Consider the following 24,286-nt stretch of genomic DNA (forward strand, 5'->3'; position numbering starts at 1 on the left):
ACTGTAAAAGTGGAAATTTTCATGGTGTTCAAAACTATTTGTGCGAAAAATATCAACCTTTACAGTCGTAACTCTGATCTTGAAATAGAGGCATGATCGTTTTCAATTCTGTAGAATCTTAATTCAGCAGTTTAGACTTCATTTGATAAGCCATGCAATGGGAGATCTGGCTCCCAGTTGTTTCCTGTACTATAAAAATGGATATTTTTGAGCGACTAATTTTTGCGCTTTGGCAGGCAAGAAACTAAAGAAACTAAAGTCTCTGCATTAACCCATTGAGGATGAGCTGATTTTGCTATTACACATATTTCCCATAGACACCTGTCCAAGTATACTTGGAACTAATTTTCAATGGGTTATAAAAATCAAGTGTAGAATACTCACAGGTCAGTTTGATAAATATTCCTCATTATGATTAATGAGAAAAACAAGAAACAAAAAGGTTGACCTCCTAACACAAGCTAAAGTTTTGCAAATATGGGAAATAAAGCAATATGGTATCATATGACAGCACCTTGGGTAAATATGTCAAAAATGCAAAGTTAGAAATGAGAACACTGATTTCAAACTAGCCTCACTGGAGCAAAGATTTGATCTGTACTCCCCGCTATGATCTTACCTGGTGGATTACAAGGTCCCGAGGTGAAGCCTACTTCATCAATGGTGATTCCTCCTTCGGATCCAGACCCCACCACACCCTCTATCACAGCCTACAGGAGAGTGGGAGTAATATTAGAGGTATGAGAGAAGACTGTTAATTTTCTTTATCAAATCTTTCAAAAGATATACACACACAGGGCCCTGAATTCTGTTGTGCACAAATGCCAGAAAACGGCACAAGAGTTTGACAAACCGAAAACATGCATGTGTAGTACAAAACTGATACAGACAAAAACTGCGATGCTCGAGCTAGCTACGGGCTGTACATTGATAATTACGATTAATTTAACTTGTATCAACCTGTCTTTTTCTGAGGTGACTGCAGCATATTTGATTATTTATTGCTTTGAATGATTCGTGATGAATATCAACATCATGGATGAAGAGGTAAGAACACAAAAGTGTTTCATGCTCTATAGGGACTGTGCTGAGCGCATGTTTACAATCTTTCACTTTTTTGTAAGGGATCTGCGGACCGTCATTAAAGTAAATACCAAACTGTGCATGATGAAGTGTAGATGCATAACTATGTTGCATTTTAAAATTTCAACTTCTCTTTCCACCATATATCAAAATTAAAGCTTTTCATGCTGGCCTTAGCAATCCTGTGTTTTAGTGGTGAAGGTATTTTCAGGGTGTTTTATGTTCAGGCAACAACTTTTGCATGTGCATATATATTGACTACTGACAATTGTGGCTGAGCCTTGTCACAAAAGACATTCACCTAGACTTTATTTTTATAGCAGCCTGAACACAAAGAGTTTAGTCCAGTACGATTAAGTCAGGCCTCTGTTCTGAAGAACACAAATATATTTATATCTTTGATGAGAGACTATTCATATCAAAGTTTGGACATGGTTACTTGGACTTTTTGAAACGGTTACATTTGTTATTTAGTGCTGTATCTAAATTTTAATGTGTGGTTAATGTATTACTGAGTAGTAAAAATAAGATTGCATTATACCTACTGAAGGGTACTCAGTAGTCCAACATTGTTGTTGATAGAAGCTAAGATTAGGAATAAATAACTTTAACATCATCTTACGTTTTACGTAATTTGCTATTTTTATCGTTTTTGAGAATGACTGGATGACTAGTCTCGTATGGAGGCTCTTAACTTTTTTTAGAGCTGGAAAACATCCCAAAATATGTCGTTTGCTTGAAAGCACAGAAAATTTTCCTTCATCTGCTTCAATTTAAAAAAATTCTATGATTCGAATGATTTTCTATGATTTATGGAATATGCTGCATTTAACACAGGTTTCTATGGGAGCCCAGAAAAGGAGTGTGACGCCTTGAAGACACACTAGACCTCTGAATGCAACATAGATGAATAGTTGAAGAGGATCAGGAAGAAGATGATGCCTGTGAGTTTAATGTCATCAAGCAGGTTACAGCATTTATTTCATCCCAGCAGGAAGTGGATGGAATTGATCCAGAAACTGTAGATAAAGGATGAACTGACGAATGAAATCAGCATGAAAATAAACAATGGCTGTCGGTGCTCTGAGGCTAATCAGTCCCAGAAACTGGACACCTCCACTGTTTTTGACCACATTCTATCAATGCGTAAGCTTACTAAATCGGAGCACAATCTGTACATCATGGAAAAGCTGACAGTAAAACGATCAGGTAGTGCTACAATGGAAGTGAAAAGGAAGCGGTACGCCTATAACTTCAGTGGACAAGAGGTCTGTAAGAACTGCTTCTTGTATGTTTATAACATTGGGGAGAAGCGACTTAAAAATCTATTAAGTAAGCATGTAGCAACAGAAGGAATTGCACAAAGGAGCCATGGAAAAACTGGACGAAAACCAAAGCATGCTTTGACATTTGATGCAGCAACCCACATTGTGAACTTCATTGTGGAGTATGCCAGGGAAAATGGCCTACCTCAGCCAGCAGCTCCCCGTGGACGTGACAGCCACCCACCAATAATTTTGCCAACTAACCTCACTCAGGAGGGACTGTTTAAACTGTAAGAAATTGCTTGTTCTGAAGCAAGTCACCATCATGTGCGATTCACATGCTTTAAAGACACATAGAAAGCAGTCTGCACCATGTTCAGGTTTTCAAACCAAGGAGTGATGTCTGCTATGAGTGTGAGATGCGTAGGAAAACAGTATGTGGCCTATGCTGGCTGAGAAGAGGAAACTCTAGCTCTCAACAAGTCACTAACACAACACATCAATGGATCAGGAGAAGACAGAGACTACTGTAATCAATGTATACAAGACACACAACTCGAGAAAAAGCTTAGAGTCTCAACAACAGCTGTTCATTGTACATTTGACTTTGCGCAAAACATCACCATCCCACAAAAATGCATTATTCGTAACAGCAAAACTCACAGATGCCAACTTTTTGAAATCAAACTTAGGGAGGATTTGCAACTGACAACAAATAGTCTACACAAAGCACACATCTTGAGCATGGAGCGCTTGACCCTTGCAGCGGGGTCCAGGGCCTGCCTTAGGGCCCTGGAAGCTCTAGGGTTCTTTATGCTCTCTGGTGCACTCTGAGGCTTATTTTGGAACATTTTCATGTGGAAAATTCCCACTTTTTTGATAGCACAATTATATTACCACAAAAAAAAATAAATAAATGGAAAGTGGAATTTTTAAAACATAGTGCCAAGATTTTAAAGTCTATGCAGCCCCTACTTAGCTTTTAACTTTATATGAACAAAATGAGTTTAAAACTGTGGGCATGGATGCCCATGTATATCTTTATTCCTGTATTTTTCTGTCTGCTTGTGTGTGTGTGGGAGGTGAGACAACTGGGGCAGGAAACAGGTGAGTATGTGCATGCATGTAATCCAAATCGAAAATCTGCGGATCGAAGTACAGTGCATACCTGGTAAGGCAGCTGACCGATCATACTGACGCCAGCAAACCACCAGTAGTCATCTCGGTTACCGTCGATGCTCCACAGTACATCACTCATGGTACCGTTGGTCACCTGGTAGATATTGATGGCACCGACATTCACTGCATCGATGTGGTACCAGAACCCAAGGCAGTCTGCACCATTGTCGGGCATCGGTCTGAGGGCGCTATTCAACATGGCAGAATCACCAGGAGCAAGGGTCGGGTCACGGAGGTCAAGGTAGGCGTAAAATCCTGTCAAAACATTATATCAGAAGACAGAAATAAATCAAGAAGAATATTTGTCAAACTCTTACTATATTAACAAGTGAAATGTATGATTGTATCTTACAATTCTTCCTGTACATCATAAAAGAGAAGATTGCTTGGTTAGTTTGACATACATGTACACACTCAGGCATAGTAAAAGTTGTTAATGCTATCATAGAGTCCACACACGCATTGAGAAGTGCAATAAAGCTGTATCCTCATCTGATATTTTCATTCAACTCATTTTACGAATACCTCAGTTCCTTTCATTTCTCACCATCTACATATTGAGTACAGTCCATATGAAATAAAGAAAAGTACAATTTAGTTGTAAAGTAAAACAAAACATAAACCTGTGAATCTATCAATGCAAACATCATCTAATTAAAGGCACAACTGTCACACTAGGTTCGCACAGAAAGAAATGTTTGCCCTTCAAACTGTAAAATGATGACATGTAATATTTAAGGTTCCAAGAAATCTTCCTGCACTGACCTCCAATGACCCCTGTCGTCTTGTCCGGTAGAGAACTCTGTCCTGCAGGCCCGTATCTGGTGTCCGCACCAGAACCAGTCATCCAATCAAAATCATCCATAAGAGTTTCCTGCGTCCAATCGCAGATGCCATCAGAGAAGTCACAGGTTGCTGTGAAAGACAAATCCAATCTTAGCTTTGTGTGAATCAGTCCACATTAGCTGTTCATTTGCATTCAACTTTGTGCACATCACACTGGATTTCAGTGTAATGAAAACACTTCTGTATAAAACTCATGAAACTTTGAGAACAGAAGACTTCCATGCATCATTTTTAGCATCAATGGTTTAAGAATTAAATGAAACATTTGTTTGACATGCAGATTGACATGCAGATTGAAAGACAAAAATTAAGTTTTTCCAAGACAAGACGGATATCCTGTATTCAATGTTTACTGAGTTCCCCAATTTAACCCGATTTACATGTCTTGCACATGTTTTTTATATAAAAGTATGAATAACATACATGTACACTTGCAAGGCACATAGATTATATATATGACATAAGGTCTTTTCAAAGAAGTTACTGTAAAATGATGAATGTTCATGTGCAGTTTAATTTTGCAAATTTCACGACAGCCAAGATTCGCAAACTTAATATGCACGAAAAGTTCACTATGTGCATTGAATGCCAGATGCAATTAGCAAAAAAAAACAAAAAAAAAAAGAGAAAGATTGTGCTGCTTAAAAGGCCATTGGCTCCAATTTGGAAAAATAACATGCCATGAAAATGTGTCTTGCTTTATACAGTACTTGCACTCTTGAACTTTGACTTACGAAGAGGAGGACATTCTCCCTGAGTTAATTCTGTGTCATCTATGGCGATATCACTCTCCCATGATGAGCCTACGATGCCCTGGAAGATGATCTGTGAGGAGTGAAACATAACAAACATAGTAAAACATACAAATGTAGTGACTGTATGAATATTGCCCTTGTTTGATGAAAAAGCAAAACATAAGAGAATGCTCTCTACAAATACCTGGTAGTCCAGATCTACCCTACATGGTACATCATATGCAACAAGAAAAGTAGTGACCACAGATTAAGGTCCCAGGTAACATGCCCATATGGGACCCATATGGGCATACTCCGGGCCACGTGGGCCATCTGGGTTAGGGTAAATCCCATATGTATTTAGCATCAGACCCATATGGGATAACCCATATGGGTTTTTAAATGGGACTACCCATGTGGGTATCATAATGGAAATGAACTGGGCAAACCCATCTGGGTAAGATTGTTAAATGCCCATATGGGTTACACATGTGAACAAAATGGGTAAACCCATCTGGGCAAGATATGTAAATACCCATATGGGTTTCATATGGGTATAAAATGGGCAAAGCTATCTGGGTAAAATATGCAATGCCCATATGCATACCATATGGGAATCTACTGGGTGAATCCATCTGGGTAATAAATGTAAATATCCATATGGGTTTCCTATGGGAATGAGCTGGGCAAACCCATCTGGGTAAAATAAGCAAATGTCCATATGGGTTACACATGTGAACAAAATGGGTAAACCCATCTGGGCGAGATATGTAAATACCCATATGGGTTTCATATGGGTATAAAATGGGCAAAGCTATCTGGGTAAAATATGCAATGCCCATATGCATACCATATGGGAATCTACTGGGTGAATCCATCTGGGTAATAAATGTAAATATCCATATGGGTTTCCTATGGGAATGAGCTGGGCAAACCCATCTGGGTAAAATAAGCAAATGTCCATATGGGTTACACATGTGAACAAAATGGGTAAACCCATCTGGGCGAGATATGTAAATACCCATATGGGTTTCATATGGGTATAAAATGGGCAAAGCTATCTAGGTAAAATATGCAAAGCCCATATGCATACCATATGGGAATCTACTGGGTGAATCCATCTGGGTAATGAATGTAAATATCCATATGGGTTTCATATGGGAATGAGCTGGGCAAACCCATCTGGGTAAAATAAGTAAATGTCTATATGGGTTACACATGTGAAATAAATGGGCAAACCCATCTGGGTGAGATATGTAAATATCTATATGGGTTTCATATGGGAATGAGCTGGGCAAACCCATCTGGGTAAAATAAGTAAATGCCCATACGGGTTTCACATGGGAAATGAATGGGGAAACCATCTGGGCAGTACATGTAAATGCCCATATGGACTCCAAATGGGAAGTAAATGGGTTAACCCACCTGTGTAATATATGTAGCCTATATGCCCATACGGGCTCCATATGGGCATGGAATGAGCAAACCCATATGGATGAGATACCGATGCCCATATGCATACCATATGGGATACAACTGGGCAAACCGATCTGTCTGAGATCTGTCAATATACATATAGGTTTCATATGGATATGAAGTGGGTAAACCCAGCTGGGTTAGAGGTGAACATAATTATCTCCATGGGCAGCATATTGGAATGAACTGGGTAAACCCATCTGGGTAAGAGCTGAGCATATCTATGTGGGTACCATATGGGAAAGAACTGGGCAAACCCATCTGGGTGACGGATGAACCTATCTATGTGGGTACCATATGGGAATGAAGTTAGCAACTTGTGACCCATTTGGGTAAGAGCTGATCATATCTTTTTGGGAACCTTGTAAGAAAAAACTAGGCAAACCCATCTGGGTAATAGATGAACATATCTATGTAGGTATACCATATTAGAATGAACTGGGCAACCCATCTGGGCAAGAGATGAACATAATTATGTGGGTACCATATGGGAATGAACTGAGCAAAAATATGGGTAGGAGATAAACATATTTATGTAGTACCATGTTGGAATGAACTGGGCAAACCCATTTGAGTAAGAGCTGAACATATCTTTTTTGGCTATACCATTTGGGAAAGAACTGGGCAAACCCATCTGGGTAATAGATAAACATATCTATGAGGGTACTCGGTATACCATATTATTGGAATGAACTGCGCAACCAATCTGGGTAAGAGATGAACATAATATCTATGTGGGTGCCATACGGGAATGAAATTGGTAAACCCATCTGGGTTAGAGATGGACATATCTGTTTGGGTACGTTATGGGAATGAACTGGGCATGAGATCAACATATCTATGTGGGTAAAATATTGGAATGAACTGGGCAAACCCATTTGGGTAGGAGATGATGTGGGTACCATACTTGAATGAACTGGGCAAACCCATCTGGGTAAGAGATGAGCATAATCTATTTGGGTATCATATGGGAATGACCTGGGCAAACCCATCTGGGGAATAGATGTAAATGCTTATATGGGTTTCATATGGGGTCAACCTGGGTAGAACCATCTGGGTAAGATATGCAAATGCCCATATGGGATTTACATGGGAATGAACTGGGTAAACCCACCTGCTCATCAAACACACCCCTACCTGAAAATGGAACTGACCCAGAATTTGAAAGAAGGGTCCAGTACATGACCGTTATGCAGTACAGTATATGCATTGGCATTAGGACTGAATGATCTCCTTCAGTACAGTCAGAGTTTGATGATCATCTGTCTTCACCTCATTTTAGGTAAGTAAATAAACTTATTTTTGTCAGCATGTTGTATTTCAGGTAAAGATGTCGATTGCAAGTTATTGAAAAAGCTAATCCCAAGTCGGCAAGCTATAAAGGCAATATATCAAATATGTAAGTTGGGATGGTATGTGAGCATGTTGCCTCAATGGATCATCCATAGAATGTTACACATGTTGATAGAGAGGTGTATTCAAAGGTTATATGCCTGCTGTGTTATATGATTTTGTTTAATTCTTATGTCAATATTGCTTTATATATTTGATCTGGGGTTTAATCTCGTACTTTGTGTATAGAAATCTATGCTGTAACGCTCAACCTGCCTAGCATTATTTCATTTTCATTTCAATACTTCATATCATTGAGTTTCATTTAAAAAAAATGCAGTAACAGTATTTGAGAAAGCATTTACACGTACAAAATTTTACAAATAATTGCAATAAGGGAAAACACTAGCTGTGAGCTGTATTGAAAGAAAGGGAGCTGCTGAAAGCACTCAGTGATTGTAATTCCAGTTCACTCATAGTTTAAAGTATACATTATGATGATGTCAAATCAGAAATTACATTCTTACATACATGTATTATAATGGAAACATTAAAAATCTAGACTCGCTATCTTCAGGTTCACCACGAAAGCCCAAGTGGAGAATAAGTTTATGCGCAGTACTGTGTAATGGTTTGGTATGAACACGTCCCACACAGTATAATGGTAGTACAGCTGTGTAGTATTCAATCCTGAACCATCTAAACACACCCACACCGTACGGTACTTAGTATGAGGAGCTGGCAAGGTCATTCAACCTCCCCAACTCCACAGCATCTCTGCAGAAGGCTGTGGTCAGTTGTTTGGGTTATAATAAAGTCACAAAGGTCACATTCCACTGCAGGGAGACTCGCCTCCCTGATTCCAATAAGAAAACACCAATTCTCAAATGACTGGACGACATATGCATATTATCGAAAGCTTGGCTCTATTACTAGATTGACTGTATATCCTGGCAATTAACTGGAAAGCACAAGTATTTTTGCAGCTACCAAATACTAAGCGTGTGAGAAAGACGCTTAGCTTCAGAAATATTGCAGTTAGTTTTACTGTGACATGCATAAAATGTATTTAGGAGGAGATCTGAGTGAGTGAAGCCTAACTGCGATTTTCATGCTCCTGTATTATCAGAGATGTGTATATACAACGTGTACGTAACACTTTAAACACAGATACGTTTCACAGTATAGTAATCAGTATAGCAGTGGCATTTGGAAATATATGAAAACAAGTTTATACATGTATAGGCCTACTGATATTAATTTGTGTCATCATAGCTCTAGTTGGCATATTTTTTTTCTATCTACTATAAATATGTTTATGTTGTTTAGTTGTATTACTCCTTCTCTAAAGAGGTAATTGATAACCATAATGCATTCCCTCTTATGATAGAAGTACAATTGTAAGATAGTTTGGGGGTTTAAAGGCTATCTATAGTGTATTGTTATGTCTCAAATTCTTTCTAAGAAATAAGTCATGTATAGGTTTATAAATCATACCAGATTGTATATGAGCTTAAATAGATTTGATTTATAGGCCCTACAGGTAGTCAATATCGAGTAAATAGCAATTTATTGTTGGATTAACTTGATATCGTTTGTCCAAAATATTTATTGACCACTCGCAATCTTTTTTTAATGTATACACATATTCCTTTGTCTGTGTCTGTCTTTCTGTTCACTTAATCAAATTATACTCAAAATTTACTAAAATTGTACCTTCTCCTAAATCTTACTTGTCATTTACCATTTCATGGATAATCAAAACTTGTCCTTTGATCTTCCTGGGTTTGTTTTACAATCAAATGAATTAAAAGATTCATTCCAAAAAAAAAAAAAAATCCTACGTAATGAGATGAGGTGTAAGTTGATATCTTTCTACTCCGTCACCCTCAAGCAGTAACTTTTATGCAATGTTCTAAGTCGTTTTTCCTAATTCGTAATTGTTGTGATTTCCTTTGCTCTGCATGTATAACAACTATACTTATCCTTTGACTGATTCTGTTTTCTTGTTTCACAATCAAATGAAGATTGAAATACATTGTATATACATTGCATTTGCAAAAGATTCTCTAGTGTATAATTCGATATTATTTCCATTATATGAAAATGAAAACCAATGGTAATACATGTACACTGAAAATATTTCTGTCCCTCTCTTCCTCTCTCTCTCTCTTTCCCTTTGAAGCTTATTCATTTTGATAGTTTTAAACTACGTATATGACCCTCTAGTTATGAAGAAAGTCGAACAAATCCTGTAAGAGTAGGCTAACAATTATATACTGAATTTTTTAAATCCATGTAACTACGCATTCCTTTATACAGTCATGTATTCAAATACAGTGTAATGTTGCATGCCTGTATCTCTCAATAATTGAATCTAGCAATATTTCTGATGAATAACATGTGTAACACATTCTATATGAAGATTGTAATTTCGTGAATATATTTCTCCCTCTGTCCTTGCAGATCTGGTGAAGAGAAAAGATGGACAAACACAGCAAGACCTCACGCAGCACACATTTTAAGGTCTACACAATAAGAAATCAGAACAGTGGAATAAAATAGCTGGATGGACAAAAACAGAGGCGGTTTGCAGCACAGGTTCAGGGAGAATTAGGTGGCAACACCAAAATTTCAAAAGAGCATAATTTTTGACGGAATTATGCAATTTTCTTCAAACCTTACTGAACTGTTCTTTTCATATTGCTGCATTCACTCAATCAACATGTTTAGTTTGGGTATTATTCCCCGTACAGAAGCTGTTAAAAAGATCTCACCATTTCTAGCTTTTACGCTTGTTTATCAAGTAATATTATGAATGCCTATATCCAGCTGAGGGACACAGGTCAAGAGATTTCAATTAGAACAATGCACAAATACACTGTATATTCACTTTGAGAATAAGATACTTGATCTATTAACTACATACATTCAAGAGTGAATTGAGGGGAATAACACCTCTCTATGTGTCGGTCATTGGTGGTGGTGGATGTACAGTGTATATACAGTATGTTTACATGGTATTTAGGTAGCTTTCGTAGATGTGCCACGTACCTTACTAGGGCTGTTCATCGAAGAAATAAACACAAAATCTATACAATAAGTGGACTGCTCATAACAGAGGTTTGGTGTCAGTTTTCCATCAACTCAACGTGCAAGTGTCTCCTGCCATTGCCGCTGGGCAAGCTGTGGTTAATCATAATGAGGTAGGCCTGTTCCATAGGTTAAAGACACGATATGGTAAACTCACCGTTTGCAAAAATGTTAGCCACGTTACCCAGATGGGACCCACGGTGTACCTATATGTACCATCTTGGATCCCCCATATGGGTCCCATGTAAATCTTGGGTGCAAATTCCTAGGGGCCCCATATATGCATACCCATGTGGGACCCATGGTGAAACCCCATCTGAAGCCCATATGGGGAACCCACTTGGTGCCCACATATTTACCACATACATTACCAAGATGGGTCCCATTGGGAACCCATATGGGTCATTCTGGATTGCCCATATGGGTCCCATGTTAATCGAGGGTGCAAAATACTAGGGGCCCCATATGGGCATACCCATGTGGGACCCATGATGAAACCCCACCAAAAGCCCATATAGGATAACCCACATGGTGCCCACATATTTACCACATACGTTGCCCAGATGGGTCCCACAAGGAACCCATATGTGTCATTTGGGATTGCCCATATGGGTCCCATGTAAGTCTTGGGTGCAAAATCCTAGGGGCCCCATATGGGCATACCCATGTGGGACCCATGATGAAACCCCACACAAAGCCCATATGGGATAACCCACACTGTGCCCCCATATTTACCACATACGTTGCCCAGATGGGTCCCACAAGGAACCCATATGTGTCATTTGGGATTGCCCATATGGGTCCCATGTAAATCTTGGGTGCAAAATCCTAGGGGCCCCATATGGGCATACCCATGTGGGACCCATGATGATTTCCCAGCTAAAGCCCATATGGGAAAACCCTCATAGTGCCCACATATTTACCACATACATTACCCACATGGGCCCCAGCGGGAACTCATATGGGCCATCTGGGATCGCCCATATGGGTCCCATGTAAATCTTGGGTGCAAAATCCTAGGGGTCCCATATGGGCATACCCATGTGGGACCCATATTCAAACCCATATTGGGCCCATATGCAACCCATATGGGCATGTTACCTGGGGTGTCATTTATGCATATGTAAGGAGGTATTCTTGATAAACCCCCAACAGAAAAACAACCCCACCCCCACCCCAACCCCCAACCCCCCAAAAAAAGCTACTATTGCTCTCAAATAAATTAGTTCAGCACTTGAAGAACAGGCTTGAACATTCATCAGTGTGCAATAACCTGTTACTTGGAGCACGTTAACTATGTGGAACTGGCGCATTATAAGTACCCTGTATTATTATTATTATTATTATATGTTATCTAAACTACCAACAAAACCATTACTCACACAAATTAGGTAAGTATGCCATAGATCTGTAGAACTCTGTGGTACCTTGGCATCAATACATGTATGTTAAAAATTACTCGTTTAAGACTACTGTATTCAAGACCACAGTAGTGAAAGGTATTGATCAAAATACACGAAGGAGACAGACTACCTGAGTGGTGTCTGTACTGTTGATCCAGAACTGAGCTAGCCTCCACTCATTGCCCTGGTCCCCAGTCCTAGCCCATCGCAAGCTCCTGACGCCATTAGTCTCCTGGTACACGTTAAAGGTGCCCATGGTACCACCGAACATGTGGTACCACCACACAAAGCAGGCACCGCTGGGGCCAGTCGGTGCGATGGTCTGTGAAATGAGATTTGCAACCTCACCGGGCAGCCTTGGAGCAGACGCCTCGGTGTATATGTAGCTTCCTGTCAATTGAAATAGGAGTTATTTACTGAAAAAATATTTCTTACACAGAATCACATAGCAAAGAACATCAATTGTATGTAAAACATACATTTGTACACTGTACAGATGAATGACTTTCAGCCAAGGAAGGTTAATATGTTCCAATTCAATTCAAATCAATCATTCTTCATTTCCACCAAGTACATGTAAATGGTAACACACAACACGATGTGTATAATTGTCAGTTTGTACTGTTAAACAATTTGAATGAAATACTAGTCTTTGAAGCATAACACAAAAGATCACAATTAACATTTTGCAATGGCAACAAAAGATTGATATATACATGCTTTGATACATTTCACATTGTGAATTTCTACTGAAACAATAACAACAACACGAGGATATAATGTGTGATGCTATTTGTGAAGACTGCCATTTTTCTTTTCTGTGAGCAACAAAAACAAAACTCCGGGCTTCACTGACAAAAAGTAAAATAGACAATATAAGAATAATGGCACAATAGTTTACCCCTTTCTGTGATTTGTTCTGCCTGTGGCAATTCAGCTGGATCACTTTAATTGCCGACAGGCACAGATGTCTGGAAATGAACTGTCAATGAAGGGACATTACTTCATCTCATTGATCCCTACTGTGTCAGGCTGGCTTTCCTGTTGTTATGCCTGAGTGGGCTGGTGAACTTAGGATTAGGACAAGTTTGAAGGAATTATCTGAGTGCTGATAAAAAAAGCACTGCATGTTTCAGCTGAGAGCTTGCACACAGACAGGTTCAAGAACAAATGAAATGCGTGTGTGTGTGTTTTTTTTTTATTTTCAATTTTTTTTTTTTTAAAGTCTGCTCTTTAACCCGTTGAGGACGAGTCCCGAGTATACTCGGGCAGGTGTCTATGGGAAATGCGTGTTGTAGCAAATCAGTCCGTCCTCAACGGGTTAAGAAACTACATTTGGCTGTGATGAGAAAAAGGAAGCAAGGAAGTACCTGATCCTGTGGTATGATCCCTACTGGGTCCTGTATTAAGTGAAGCTGTAGAGCCAGAGTATATCGTCCAATCAAACTGGTCACTGGAGTCTTGTGTCCAGCCACACATGGTATCAAACGCACAGGAGATTCCTGCACCCACTCTGTTAGGATCAGCATCAGCTGGCATTACTGTAACCAACACACAGAATTAGATGATTAACCTAAATCTACTGAGAAATTCGAGGAAGATGTTGTAACTTTCGGTAATCTCAAGGACAGTTATTTGCTTAAATCAAAAAGGAATGTAACATCAGAATATGAGATTTTCATTGACCTGAAATAAGATAAACATGCATCAGATAGTTTTGATTTCTCTTTCATTCTGCATGAAATGTTGTGCATACATTTTTACAAATTGATTCCTTTACATGTATGGTGTGATGTGTTCTACTCTTTATACACCAAATAACATGTTACTTGCCAGGCAGTCATTACCATTAACTTCAGTATTCCTGGCATAGATGATAAATATTCATGAAAGTCAAAACAATTTATTGTTTTAGAATATTTTTGTTGCTTTTTTTTTTTACTGGAAATGTGATATTTTCATTTTCTGTGAACACCTCCTACATCATGTGATATATATCATAACCTCATGAGCAACAGAAAGATACTTTAAATGAGCTCAGCATTTTTTTTTCTTTCAGCCTATACCAACATGTCAATGTTGCAGGGCAAGACTCACTTGTTTGGAAACATGATCAAAATCAGCAGCCTACTCTGGGAAAAAAAAATAAAACAAATCTAAATAGACAATGCAACTAGGATGCTGGTAAAATCACTTTGAATATGGAGTCATTTATAACACAATTTGCCAAGATCCACTGGCATAGACAGTATAGAAATGTGGCTCTTCAAGGGTAGAGCTTGTAGAATGTGTACTGGCTTGTATACATACAGGGGTGTCCACATGCAGTACATCACTTTTTTGATAGGCATGGGCCTTAGGAATGTAGCTGCCCTTTGAGAGAAAATAAGACTAAAGGGAAGACTCACAAGAGCAGGTTCCTGGCACCACCTCCAGGTCATCGATGGCGATGTCGCTATAGTAACCAGATCCAATCACTCCCCAGAATTGAAGCTAAGACGTATAGGGTAAGCAAAGGGTAAGTTTATAAGGTCAAAGAATAAAATAACATAAATAGGAACTAAGACTGACAACATAATGAAATTCAAGAGGTGTTGATGGTATTCCTAGCTGAAAACATTGCTGAGTGTGGTGAAAGTGGGAGAGACAGTATCAATAACAGGGCTGCCAACTCTCACTCATTGAGAGTGAGACTCACTCATTTTGGTCCTTTCTCACTCTAAAACTTTATTTCATTTGCATGCATTTCTATTGATCTCACTCATTTTGACTCCTAAAACATTGGCCTATGGGAGTCTCACTCTCAACTCGTTTCCAATGTTGGCAGCCCTGCAATAATTAATCTCCAATATTAATCTCCAAGAGATATCTTGTAAAGATAGAGATAATAATAACAACAATAATAATAATAATAACAATAATGATAATAATAATAATAATAATAATAATAATAATAATAATAATAATAATAATAATAATAATAATAATAATGATGGTAATAATAATAAAATAATAAAAAAAAATAATAATAATAATAATAATAATAATAACAACAATAATAATAATAATAATAATAATAATAATAATAATAATAATAATAATAATAATAATAATAATAACAATAATAATAATAATAATAATAATAAAAATAACAACTCACTCTTAAAATCCTTCACTCTAATCTCTAGACTCCTTCCAACCCCCATTTTTTCACACTTTGCCTCCTGTATGTTCTTCTCTCATAGTGCTTCTCATAACTACCATGTATGTATGGTATACTTTAAACCTCCAGATGATTACAGTTAATTCTTGGCAGCTCTGAGGGTTGTTCCTTACCAGGAATGAGCCACTGAGGGCCACCTGTCCTTGAATCCAGTGGGTCTGGTCAGTGCTCTGCTGACCGTCCAGTGACCACATCAATTCCGGACTGGCTGCCCCGCCCGACGTGTCTTGCCTGGATCAAAGAAATAAACCAGCAAATAAGACTGAATAAGGTATTCTAAGTCTAAATGGGATGATTGATGATTCTTTATCAACAAGAAAATGGACTACCTCCTTGTTATGGAATATCATTAATTCAGGTGAAGTATCTATCAGCCAAGGCTTTCAAACTTTCTTTGCCTTGTATCAGAGATAATTCAGTGACAATCTGTTACTTTTCATCACTCAGAATACACCTTTGGCGCACACGCTGTAAAGTGAATATTATCAAATTGAAATGCTCAGTGCAGACAAAGACATGAAAGGGCAACTGCAACCAATCCTGGTATACGCTGAATTGACAATTGCATTATAGCTCTAACAGCATAAGAAATGATTGATACTATAATGTACATTGAACCTTAAATATTGTGACAATTCCTGTTAAGTTGTTACAGGCAAGAATTACCACAGAAAAGTTACAAACGTCAGGCCTGGGTTAGTTCTCTCTACCAAGGCCATGGCTCATATCAACAGGAATGGGATATCTAGAGCTGTACACTGTAGGGGACTCCTAACTGTAATGCTCATAAAAACTACCTGAGTGCTATTTATTGCTCTCTCATTTACTAGGATCAGTTTCTTCCACTTTGCATCATGACACACATAAGTCATTTTAATTGTCACATTTAAATGACCTCAGAATGCTTGACTAGTTGTTACTGACAGTCTTTTTTTTTGGGGGGGGGGGGGGAGGGGGGAGGGCTGCAGATAGCGTGCTCAACAGCAAAATGCCATGAAATTCAGACCATCTTCTCAATCATCTATCAATTGGAGCATCTTAAGCCATAGGCAATCTTGCCATGACAGTTTTGACTTTTATATTGAGAGTGGACAATGGTCTTACTTGAGAGTGGAAGAGTGGATAACCCTCTTACTTGTAAAGTCTGAGTCCAGCAATCTGCTGACCAAACATGTTGAACCAGAACGTGAAACAAACGTCAATGGGTCCTGCATCAAAGATGGCGCTGGATAGCTTGGCTGTATCCCCTGGCAAACGGGGTGCACTCCCTTCCACGTACACATAAAATCCTTCAAGGAAAAATTTACATTCAAAATGTTAACAAAACTGAATCAAGGAGCCTCCCAGTATAAATGTGAACATTTCAATCCACATAGAAAGCTCTGAGTTATCAATGACTAGTCTTTTCTATTTAGTTACAAATTACGAACATACAATGTGAGTGGAAACATGCTAATTCAACAACAGGATAAGTGCAAAGTATTTTACTCCACATAGAAAGCTCTAAATCATCAATTACAGTATTCATCGCATAATCGGGACAGGTTGGGAGTAGCAAACACGGCCCCTTTAAGCGGGGTGCCCGATTTCGCGATGAGCACTCACCATACACTAACGGCATACGACATGTACATTGTTATGTAGTGCACACACACACACACACACACACATGCATACTGACGTACTGTACATGTACATTAATACACAACCACGCTACCCCTCGGCGCGACCCTCTAGCTGTCCCTGCATTCTCGCGATGATGTAGAGTAATCGCAACCGGGTTCTTCTTCTGTCGCCTCTCTTCGAACACAAAATATGTGGATTAAAAGCTAGCACTTTCTTAAACATTCATAGAATTCTTGGACACGTAGGGCGTTCTGTATAAATACATATCCACAACCATGGGAAATGATTACCCAGAACTGATGTGGGAACGTCAATGAAAAGTCCTTCAATCATTCAATCATCACGGCTTGATTGTTTACTTGTCGCGATCACTGCACTGTACATGTGTTGTAGCGATCTGGCTCGCCATATATACACATGTACAGAAAAGCGAAGGCGAGCAGCGAGCTGAAATGTACGTGTACTGGATGGACGGAGGTCAAAACACACCAGTCCGAAGCTTGCTTTGTAATTTTGATGTAAACGACAACTGATAGGGAATCTTTGAAATATTGTTGTGGTATTTTGGTAGATTTTTTGTGTAAAATATCAACAAAATCAAAGATCGCTTGAAGAAAAATTGTCCCGTTTATCAGAGGTCCCCGCCCGATTATCCAGTGAAAATAACGTGCATTGGAAATGTTTCTGGGAAGCGTATGTCATTTAAGCGAGGTTCCCGATTATCAGATGCCCGATTATGCGATGAATACTGTATTAGCATTTTCTGTTTAGTTACAAATGACTAACAAACAATTTGAGTGGAAATACACTAATTCAACAACCAAACTAGTAAAAAAATCACTGTGTAATTACTTTTTTTCAGCAAAAAGTCATCATTCATCATCATTGAAAAGGAATTACATTATAATACACTTTTTGTTTCAATACCCACATTCAAAGGGTTGGTACAAGCTGGAAAACAGAGCTGACATGGAAAGGGTGTGCATTTTGTGGACTCAAGTAAGAGCAACTAGATAAAGTTAACACACAATCTGTTTCACTGGCAACTCTCATGGTAAATGCTCTACTATACATTCATCATTGCAAGGAACATGCTTACAAAATGCTCCTGGCACCACAGCTTCATTGGTTCATTCCTTGGAGGTTTCATTAATACATAATAAACATTTGTTCTATGCAATGTACAATATGGTACTGTCACACAAGCAAGAGTTGTGGGTTAATAAACTGATTACGATACCTGTTCCCACTGCTCCAAGGGTGTGGTCATACTGAGGACCGGTGCTGGCAGAAGGGGTGCCTCCCTGCACCCTTAGCCAGTCAAACTCATCAAGAGGGGCATTATACCACTGACAGTAACCATCCTCAAAGTCACAATCCACTGTGAGTCCATTCAAAGAGAAAAAAAAAGTCAAATTCACATTAAAGCTACAATCAGGAGTAGTGATTAAAGAAGGTTTGAATTATCACATTTGCTGCATATGTGTTGTTCAGTTGTGGCACAAAACAACATACTGTACAAACATTTTGCAATAATCATAATGCCACAAATACAAGGAGATACAGTATCAACAATTTTCTCAATAAACCATCAGAGTGACGGTTTATTCTAGAAATGGTTTTTAAAGAAAACTTTTGATTATACTGATTAACAATTTCATATTGGTTAATCTTACCCCTACATACCTCAGATTTTAGAGCTACATACATTGTAGCTATTCATAGCTATGGAAACTGGCTCTACACAAGCTCATGTAGCCTAAATATCTGTGAAAACAACAGCTGCTCACTATGCTCATATCCAGTTCCAACCCACTGTCTGAAATGCAAGGGTATTTTGTTTGGAACCAGCACTAAGCCATAACAAAAGACTAAGACTTTATCACTTTGGTACTCTTTGTCTCAGAAAGTAAATTTCCCATAAATTAAACAAGAGACACCCCAACAATGACTGGCTGAAGATCATCTCTGTTAAAGGGGGAAAAAAAAAATCTTTGATGTTTTACTCACACAGCGCATCACAGCCACCATCAATCATATTGATTTCATCGATCGCAATGTCGCCCTCTTCCCCATTCCCGACCGTCCCCTCAAACACGATCTCGTAGCCATTGCCGGTGACTTCCACCGATGTGGCATACCACTGGTTGCCCTTGTTGCCGGAATAGGATGCCAGTGTGGTGCGTGTGGCATCAGCATTGTTGGACTGAGGAGAAAAGGAACAGAAAATTCATCCACCACAACAGTGTGTGGTCTTGCTTCATTGGCTGATAGAAAATAAGGCTACAGAGTGAGCTCATACAAAGTAAATATGGATTGTGTATGCTTTTTGATACCAACTCAGGATGAGGCATGGGACATCAGTAAGATTATTTCCATTAAAAAAAAAGAAGAAGTAAAAAGTGTGTCTATATCTTTAAGATATATAATACATACACAGTAAGATTTGATATTACCAACATCTCAAAGCGTCTTATGAGTATTTCTTAATGCCACTCATGATATGATTAATATTTGAAAAGCTTTGCAACATGCAATACAAACTTTCTGAAACATAAACAAGAAACTTCCAAAAAGTCTGGCACCACAATCTGCACAAACTTACCAAGACTGACAGTGTACCAACATCCTGACCGTACATATGGAAGAAGAAAGTCCAGCAAGCCGTGGACGCTGTTTCCATGGAAACGTGAGGACCAATCAGCCTAGCCTTAGCACCAGGAGTATTGGGCCGGGAAGTCTCGATGTACATGTAGTGACCTGATGAGCCATACATGTACATGTAGTTAACCAAAGACAAAATCGGCAGATATGATGGAGAGAGAATTGATGAGTCAAATACACAGTGTATCCACTGCCCATGGTTCATTGTGTAATCATAAGGTAATAGGATTGGCTTACACACTACAGAAAACTGTCAAGTAAACTGCTGTCAAATACTCTAGCATCAGTTCACAAACCAAACTACAGCTCAATGGTATATCATATGAATATGACTGACGAGAATCCAGAAAAGACTGTATTAAACTTGTTCGAATTTTGCATCACTGCACCTGCAATATGCATTTCTGTGCTTGAGGGGTCAATATTTGTGAGACGATTTTAGGAGCAACGTAATTACCACAACCTTGACATTTATCATGAACTTGCCATTCCACAGTTTTACTGGAGTACCTGGACTTCTCTCCAAATTTCACTTTTACCATGAGATGCAGTGAAGCATCTCTCAAAGGTTTCCCTCACCATATGCACTGCCATACGTAACATCGACAGATGGACCAGTCAGTGGGGTGGGTGTGTCTCCAGACCAGTACGTCCAATCAAAATTGTCGGTGGCATCCTGGCGATAGCCGCAGATGAGCGAATTCTCAAAGTCACAAGTTGCAGTCGCTGTGGGGAAGGCAAACAGTAAAATATCACAACTAGAACAAACATGTTTTCTCTGTAAAAGCTGTTGTAACATAGACCTTATTAATGATGAATATACAACTTGGTGTATAAAAAAGTGTTCTACTGGGTCTAACTTTGTTATAGGCAACACATCACATCTGAGCACCTTGTTGCTACAGTATGTTTGATATTACAACAGTCCTTGTTTACTAAATCTCACAGGCCAAGGAATAAAACCCACAAGTGGTCAGGCTACTAACAAATATGATGGTAGAAAAAGTCTGAAATATCGGCACAGATGGTTTGGGGACAATGTTGGAGAAATGACCTTGACACTGACCTTCACAGTCTCCTTGACGTATTGTGATGTCGTCAAGGGCAATATCCCCTGTGAAGGAGGATCCCACGTAGGCTTGGAACACCAGCTTTACATAGGAAGAGACACACACAAGGACATTAGCTATTGTAGCCTTCTCCATGTATCAACACAAAAATTTATACTGATTCTTTGGACAGTGAATGATAATCACTTAGTCAGAAACTTTGGAGTGATTAACTTTTATTCACTTTTGGGATTGGGTCAATTTTGACGAAATCAACATGCTTGTGTCTGCTCAAGATTTTTTTTTTTTTTTTATTGAAAAGAAAAATCTGTACATATTTCAATATCCGTTACAACTATTCATCCATTCCTTTTTGTGTTCATGCTAGCTTTGTGGAACAATAATGGCATTGTCCACTCTATGTGTATATCTTCCATGTTCACAGTACAAGGTTATGGTTTTAGTGGAAGAGTCTCAATTGTGTCACAATATTGTAATGACTACTTCTGTCCGATCAGACCCAGAGTTTCATGCTACAATATAGGTAATAATTGATGCATGAAAACCCACTGAGTTGGCTGATGCAGGGCACAAATTGCTTTCTACATTATTAAATATCTGAGGGTGTAACTCCAGCATACTGATGCTAGATAACACTTGGCATAATTGGCATCAAACATAGCTACACATTTCAGTTGGTGCATACATTAGCATTTCTTTATGGGTCCTGGCATGGAGATATCAAGTGTGTGCACATAATATGAGAAATCATGAATATCTGCACCAAATCAGCGCAAACAGGCAGTCATTTTTGAGGCCACATTCTGTCCAGCAATATTAATAGCAAACACTGTATTTTGAGTATCACAGTGACACTTATGGCAAAGACCTTTAAACTATAAATTAACTATGCCTGTCTAAATTAAAGATAATATAAAGTTTTGGTACCTCAAAAGTTTCCCTGAATTTCCTTGTCTTAGTTTGTGTTTCAGGTTAAAGTACCTTTCATATAACCAACACTGTGAGACTTACATGCCCCAAAGTGCTCTAATGTCTTAGTAATTATGCAATAATGGTTTCGTACCAGAGCAGAGCGGGCTCTGAAAAATTCGAACGAGCCGTTAGTTTGACTCGACGCGGTACCGCGACAATCAATATACATGTATTGTACGAAACCATTATTGCATGATTACTAAGACATGAGAGCACTTTGGGGCGAGTAAGTCTCACAGTGTTAGTTATATGAAAGGTACTTTAACCTGAAACACAAACTAAGACAAGGAAACTCAGGGAAACTTTTGAGGTACCAAAACTTTATATTATCTTTAACTATAACGTGTCTAAAGAGTAGGCCTGTGAGTGAAATATGTGCAAATTTGACTCACAGGTACAGAAAGTTTCATATAATTACACTGCATACTACATTGTGGGACTCTGACTGACTTGGTAAGGGTAAGCTTCAGCTATGGTGACCGCTCCCAGGAACCATTCATCAGACTTCTGCCCCTGGCTGCTCCACACGAGGCTTCCAAGGTCGGAGGTCGCCGAGTCGTTGCGCCTGGCGAAGACGTTCAGCGTCTCAATGGTGGGGCCGAACATGTGATACCAAAAGTTGAGACACTGACGGAAGGTGGTTGAAATAACAGGACTCATGATCCTAGCCTCATCTCCAGGCACTCTGGGGCTGGATGTCTCGATGTACACGTAATAACCATTGGCTGTCATGTGAAAATAGAGAAATATATGACTGCAAGTGTATTAAGTAGAGGCTATGTGGATACCAAAAGTTGAGACACTGAGGGAAGGTGGTGGAAATGACGGGACTCATGATCCTAGCCTCATCTCCAGGCACTCTGGGGCTGGATATCTCAATGTACACGTAATAACCATTGGCTGCCAAGTGAAAGTAGAGAAATATATGACTGTATGTGTATTAAGTAGAGGCTGTGTTCTACTACAGTGCTTCCAGTTTCAGAAATCTAGATACCAGCATCTTTGACATTGTATAGAAATGAAGCAATGAAATAACAAAGGATGTGGCTGAAAAGTATTGTGTAAGTAATGCTTTAAAAGAGCGAAAATCTATTTGTGGCAAGATTTAACAAGACTTTAATTTTTTTTTACTATTTTTTCTCTGATAGACAGTAGTATGCTATACAAGAATGATTCATTTCAGAGACAGGTTTTGCTACTAATTCACATAAAAGATACATCTTGAGAGTGACAATTTGTATGTTAAGAATTCTGTGCAATTCAGTCATTCTTCTTCCATTTAACTTCTATCACCCAGCTCAGTTAATAGCAAAATCTATTTTTTTTATTCTTTGTACATAAGTTAAACAAACATCTAATTCAGCAAGACTCTCTGAATTAACCTCCTGTAACTATCTCCAAGTATACTCAGGCAGGTGTCTATGGGAAATGTGTGTGATAGCAAAATCTGTTTGTCCCCAATAGATTAATAGGCAGGAAGGTGATATCATGGCTATATAACCAAACATACTGAATTACTTTAAAATACAATCAATGGATTCAACAAATGCAATGTGTTTTAATTTTTTCCCCATTCTTCATATTTATGTTTGCTGCCAGTATAATGGCAAGATTTTTTTTTTAATAAACTAGATTATCTTTACAAAGGTGCTTCTTCTTTCTTTTTTAATGGGGGGCGGGGGGGGGGGGGGGAGGGGGTTGCCCATAGTCAAGTTGCATATTAAACAGCATCAGTAGTATTGAGCTGATATAACCCCTACAGTAAAAGCTAAGCCCTTGTCATAAAATGCAGCTCCTTGTGTAGTTCAATATGATGCACTACACTCTTATCTACAGTAGATGTGAATGTCCCATGATATAAAGTACTCAATGGAAGCTGCACACTACAACTGATTCTACAACTGATATATCTCCATATCATTTCATATGTAATTGTTGAGCAAAGAAAATTATTCCTTTTGTACAATTGTGGCAAGTAGGGCTTAACTGTGTAGTTGAGTAGCAGAAATCTATCACCGAGTGAATAACACGCTCTAAACATGTTGTGGGAATAGTAAAAGGACATTCTGTGAAGTACTGCTCAAATCAGCTGACTCCTACAGCTCTTTAAAGTAGATTAGTGTTATGTTCTCTTTTCTAGAACTATTCTGACCATGCTTCACCAAAATTTTTATCATACTAGTGTCATGGCGGTACACTTGGGACATGTTATGCTATCTTCATTAGATATCAACTTATAGGTCTATGAATACTGCTTGGAATGTATGATACAGTGCCACTGGTCAGTCGCCTACACTGTTGGGAATGAACTTTGCATAAA

The 24,286-nt window shown here is 38.7% G+C and overlaps 1 protein-coding gene across 1 annotated transcript in view; it reads right to left on the minus strand.

Moving 5' to 3' along the window:
- LOC140246695 (MAM and LDL-receptor class A domain-containing protein 2-like) overlaps positions 1-24,286 on the minus strand; it is a 94,388-nt gene that overhangs the window by 48,394 nt on the left and 21,708 nt on the right. Inside the window, exons 15-30 of the mRNA XM_072326033.1 lie at positions 22,417-22,691; positions 20,991-21,075; positions 20,504-20,650; positions 19,866-20,020; positions 19,271-19,466; positions 18,501-18,641; positions 16,770-16,923; positions 15,748-15,865; positions 14,820-14,904; positions 13,782-13,952; positions 12,542-12,801; positions 11,944-12,024; positions 5,108-5,198; positions 4,293-4,442; positions 3,517-3,782; positions 620-710 (exon numbers count right to left, since the gene is read on the minus strand). Coding sequence (XP_072182134.1) covers positions 620-710; positions 3,517-3,782; positions 4,293-4,442; positions 5,108-5,198; positions 11,944-12,024; positions 12,542-12,801; positions 13,782-13,952; positions 14,820-14,904; positions 15,748-15,865; positions 16,770-16,923; positions 18,501-18,641; positions 19,271-19,466; positions 19,866-20,020; positions 20,504-20,650; positions 20,991-21,075; positions 22,417-22,691 — 2,466 coding nt within the window. The remainder of the gene's footprint in view (positions 1-619; positions 711-3,516; positions 3,783-4,292; positions 4,443-5,107; positions 5,199-11,943; positions 12,025-12,541; positions 12,802-13,781; positions 13,953-14,819; positions 14,905-15,747; positions 15,866-16,769; positions 16,924-18,500; positions 18,642-19,270; positions 19,467-19,865; positions 20,021-20,503; positions 20,651-20,990; positions 21,076-22,416; positions 22,692-24,286) is intronic.

The sequence above is a fragment of the Diadema setosum genome, chromosome 3, assembly GCF_964275005.1.
Source record: "Diadema setosum chromosome 3, eeDiaSeto1, whole genome shotgun sequence".
Classification (NCBI taxonomy): Eukaryota; Metazoa; Echinodermata; class Echinoidea; order Diadematoida; family Diadematidae; genus Diadema; species Diadema setosum.